At 48.9% G+C, this 4,941-nt stretch overlaps 1 protein-coding gene across 2 annotated transcripts in view; it reads left to right on the top strand.

Annotated features, from left to right (window-relative positions):
- Nucleotides 1-530: 530 nt before the first annotated feature.
- Nucleotides 531-4,941, top strand: part of RANBP10 (RAN binding protein 10) — an 88,736-nt gene continuing 84,325 nt past the window's right edge. For both annotated transcript variants that reach the window (XM_032985338.2, XM_032985337.2), the window contains exons 1-2: nt 531-774; nt 1,593-1,704. In XM_032985338.2, the coding sequence (XP_032841229.1) occupies nt 570-774; nt 1,593-1,704 (317 nt within the window). In that variant the 5' untranslated portion in view covers nt 531-569. The remainder of the gene's footprint in view (nt 775-1,592; nt 1,705-4,941) is intronic.

Below are 4,941 nucleotides of genomic sequence, written 5' to 3'. Positions count from 1 at the left end.
CACTCGTCACCATGGAGACGCTTCCCCCCCCCCCCCCCCGGCCAGGACCCCATCGCGCGCCGCCATAGCTGCCCCGATCAGCGCCGGAAGCGGCGGTGCCGGGCGGCAGCTCCGGCCCGGGCCCGCCCCGCCCCTGCGGGAGGAAGGCTCTGCGGAACGGTCGGGACCGCGGGCGAAGTCTCCAGAACGGCGTCGCTCCCCGCCCCCTCCCCGGCGGGGCGGTCGAAACGGGGGGGCTGCGCGTAGGCGGCCGGCGGCCCCCGGGCACCGCTCTGCCGCGGGGCACGCTGGGAGCGGGAGTCCCGCAGCCGGCGGCGCTCACCAGAGCCGGGCGGCGGTGAAGACGCGTTTCCCAGCGTGCAGCGCGCCGAGGGGCGGGGCGGGGTCTGGGGCGCGGAGCCTTTCGGGAGTTGTAGTCCCAGCAAGCGGCAGGGGCGGGCGGGCGGGGCCAACACGGACTCCGCTTACCGTCGGGCCGCGCGGCCCCATTGTGGCCACGCTCGCAGCCCATTGGCTGGCGGCAGGAGCCGGGCCTCGCTCTCCGCCCGGTGACACAAAGCGAATCCAAGATGGCGGACGCGGGCGCGGGGAGCCTGCACGGGGGGGACGCGGCGCTGCCGTGCCCGCCCGAGGAGCAGGAGCTGAGCCAGCGTCTCCGCCGCCTCTACCCCGCCGTCAACCAGGAGGAGACGCCGCTGCCGCGGTCCTGGAGCCCCAAGGACAAGTACAACTACATCGGCCTCTCGCAGGGCAACCTGCGCGTCCACTACAAAGGTGCCGGGCTGGGCCGGTCGCGGGTCTGGCGGTCCCGGGGGATGGGGCGCCTCGGCCGGGGGGGCAGCGCGGGGGCCGGGGGTGCCGCTGGGCTCCGGCTCACCCCCCCACACACACCACCCCCGCGCGGGGGTTTGCTGGGCTCGGGGGGCGGAGGTGGGTTGGAGCCGAGGGTTCGCTCCCCGGCGGCGTGTGCTGCCTTACAGAACGCTTTGCAGTGTCACCAGCCCGGGCCCGAGCGCGGCTGGGTGGCCAGATCGCCTGTTTACTCCGTCACCCTGCTTAAAGCTCGGCCGAGGGGGTCGGATGGCACCGACGTGCTGCGCAACTGGGGCTTTGGCTCCTTGAGTTGACACAAAATAGATGCTTGCAGACTTGTAGGACTTGGGGAATCACACTGATGTTTTTCTTTCTCGCTATTGGAGGCTGTTCTCCCTACCCACCCAGTGGAGAACTGAATATTCCTTTTCCTGCCTGGTTAGTAAACACTGATGTCATTCCCCTCTTGTGTAATCATTTTTTGTCCTCTGTTTGTGTACACTGGTCTTCAAATTATGTCTGTGGGGAGGGGGAGAGGTAGTACTGTGAGTCTTTCTCAGTAACTTCACAGTGAAAACAAAGGAAAAAGTACAGTGCTCGTAGTGCAGGGATTGTTCACGGTGGCAGTGCAGGATTGTATATCCTAGTACTCTGAAAAGTGTGCTTTAAATTGGAGATATGTAGAAACAGATCCCCGCCGTGTTCAGATAGGGGTGGTTTAGACCCAAATGTGGGAGAGTTCAAATCCCATCAGTACTTACTTTTCTGTTCTTTCCTAGGTCATGGTAAAAATCACAAAGATGCTGCCTCAGTCAGGGCTACGCACCCTATACCTGCAGCCTGTGGCATTTATTACTTTGAAGTGAAGATCGTCAGTAAAGGTAGAGATGGGTAAGTGCCTTATTCCAGTTCAGTGGTTGATGTGTATTGAGCAGTTCTGCTGTACTCTGACCTCCTTTCCGGAAGGGTTAGAGGTCCCGTGGCTTCTGGGTGTAACAGGCAGGTACATCATGGGGAGGTTATATTCTCTTGGTTAACAGATGTAAATGTGGTAGAATGCACTGGAAGCAGAGAGACTTATACAGCAGTTTTCTGTGCTGTTTGATATGGGCAGTTTAAAAAATCTAGGAAACTTTGGGTCTCTGGTGCAATCTGAATTGAAATATGTTTTCCTCTTGCTAGCTAGGTCTGGTCACTCAGATTTCTGGAATTATGCCTCAAAAGTGGGGTGAAATAGAAGGGAGGAACCTTGAACTTAATTTTGGACTGTTAGAGACATGTTTGTGTGGAAAAGAGCAGTCATAGCAGTACTTGAGCACTGGAAGGAGAACTTATGAGGTCGTTTTTTAGAAACCCCATATGCATGATTGAGGAAAAGATGTTTGAAGAGAGGACAGTGAGATGATTGTGAATATAATTCTGTCATCTCTAGTCTAGGACCTGAATTGGGACTCAAGTCATTACCTCAGGATAGATTACACCACAGAGTATCATGACAGATAACAACTGTGGAAGCTTGGGAGACTGTGCTGGAATCAGAATGCTAAATATGAGAACGTGTTTCCCTGACCTGATCATGGCTTTTGTGGTAATATTTAATACTGTAGGCTGTTGCTGAGGCTGGTTTTGCCCTATCGGTCTATACTACTTTGAACAGTAGCAAGTGGAAGAACTGCAAAAGCAGCAAATCCTGTTGGTAGCATTAGAAGCAGCCATCCCTTACTAGATGGCACCTCAGTGAACTGAACTGGCAGGGGGTTCTGGATCTCATCCAGTCTTGCGGTTGCTGTATGGGGCAGTATTTTGATCCAAGATGAAACTGAACCAGGGTGTATGTGGAGTTCCTTTAAAGCAATATTCAGGTTGTTGGGGAATGTGGGAAAGCAATAAAGGGGCATTTCTAACAAGGCTTGGGTTTCTACTGCTAGTGTAGATTTAATTTTTAATCATTATAATGATATCAGCCTGCTGTGTGTGTATGTGTTTGGCGTTTTTCATTGCTAAAGGATGAATATCGCAGATTCAACTATCCAGAAGGGAAAACCACACAGAAGTTACTGAGTGTAATTAATGAATCCAGTCCTTCAAGAATAATATTTGAACTGTGGCCAGTTTAAGGGTCTTGGAGAAGGGCAACAAACATTCCTACTAAAAACCAAATTAAAGTCATGACTTCATAGTGTTGTAGTTTTTTGCTGTCGTTGTTGAATTGAGAAGTGTCCTATTTGTAAAGGGATTTGCAAAGAATCTTGAATTGTGCTGCATTTTGGCCTGTAATAATTATTAGGTTATCTGTGCAGAGGTGGATGCTGGGCTGAATGCTTTACAAAAGCAGGGAAAATACCATCTTCATTCTTTCATTTCAGTGCCTTGGTGATTAACTGCTTGTCTGTTTTGAAATCCTGCATTTGATTAGTTTATGTAACTGTTAAAATTGAAATAATTTGCAGTGAACTTCAAGACAATTTTCCAAAGAAATCATATTATGAAAGGTCACTGAGCAGCACTTAATCCTTACCACATTCTAGATCAATCTTACAGGGAGATAATGGAATTTGCTGCTTGTTTCCCAAGATCAGAGTTTTCTATATTAATAGTCCATTGTTGTCTTTATTGTTCTGGAATCACAATTACTTTCCAGAAATACTTTCAAAGATACAGAACTATGTGTATTAACCTCCTAGCAATACAAACATGAGATGTTAATAGCTGTGATCTGAAGTTGGGACAGTGGTGAGCCTTTGAGAGCTTGTTTGATGTCTCAGCCATTTCTGTGCCTTGGGGTTTTTTTTTTGTTTTGTTTTGGTGTTTTGTTTTTTTTTTTTTTTTTTCTGGTAAAGAAAGCTTCGCTTTTTATCTTTCACACTGTGGTGCTGGGGATTTGTAATTGTGAGTTTATATTGTAGCTGCTGCCCGTCTGTCACTTAAGAAGGCACTCTTGTATGTCTCATCTTTAATAATTTGAAGTCTGCCCATTGGAGGGTTGGTATGTTGTAACAGTGAACTGAGGCAGAGACATCTCTTCTTAGGAAGCTCTCCTGTGTTTTACATCGTGATGGCTTCAGTTTAAAAGAGTAAAAGTCCAGAAATCTAAAGAAGGGATTGGAGGGAATGAAAGGAAGTTTTCAAGTGGCATAAGTGGCAAAACATTGCCCATAGGAACTCTGTGGGAAGGCCTTTAGCAAGTGGAGAAGAAGAGGAATATTTCTGAGCTCCTTTCCAGAAGAGGTACTTAAGGTGTAAGGTCTCTGCTCTGTAGCTTGTTGTTTATGCTGTGTGGAGTAGTGAGGTAAGGACCGTGTGACGTTATTCACTGTGTCTGTCCTGCTGGAGTTTGTGATAGCTTTTCACATTTAGGTTTAAAATATGAGCAATTGGGTTTTGAAGCAAATCTTACTCAAAAAATACTTTGGTGGAACAAATTTCAGGAAGTATGCTTTGAAGAGTTGTGATTTTTCTTAGTAGCTCAAAACTATAATCTTTCTGTGCTAATAATTGTTAGTCGGGTGTTCTACACCCTGGTTAGATGCTGACAGTTGCTAATGAAGGACGGAAACTAAGATTGCAGGTAAGAAATGGGATAGAAACTCCCAGTGTTTTTTACTGGAGATGTGAGAGTCCTGGAGCTCACATGATGCTTTTTTGCAGCCTGACAAGAAGTGTTGCCTGTATATGATATGGTGTGATAAGAGAGTTCTTGAATTGGCATCAGACAGTGCCTGTTCTGGGTTGGTGGTTGTCACTGTGGTGGAGAAACCTGAGCTAGAGACAACTGAGGTATCGCTACCACCTTTTTTAACTTCTCCCTTCTGTTATTTTCACGGGCCTAAGGATTTAAATCCAGTATGTTGTGCTTCTCTCCTTTGCTTCCTCCCACCACATTGTATCCTAGCAGTAGAAACACACACCCTCACCTCCCTTCATTTTTCAGGTGGGTAACTTCTCTGCTCAGTTTTGCAAACCCCAGTGCCAGTGCAAGGGAAGAGGGAGGGTCTGCAGCAGCAGAGACACAAGTTGCTTTAGACTGCCATGGCACTGTACCAGTAGCTGGCAGAAAAGCTTCCCCTTTTGCATTGACTTTCTCCCCTGCCCTTTAATGCACCTGACCCGTAAAGGTGCTTTTTTGTT

The sequence above is a fragment of the Tyto alba genome, unplaced genomic scaffold, assembly GCF_018691265.1.
Source record: "Tyto alba isolate M040663 unplaced genomic scaffold, T.alba_DEE_v4.0 Super-Scaffold_26, whole genome shotgun sequence".
NCBI classification, from domain to species: Eukaryota; Metazoa; Chordata; class Aves; order Strigiformes; family Tytonidae; genus Tyto; species Tyto alba.
Note: the sequence above shows the minus strand (reverse complement) of the source record. Positions and strands in the feature narration are given on the sequence as shown.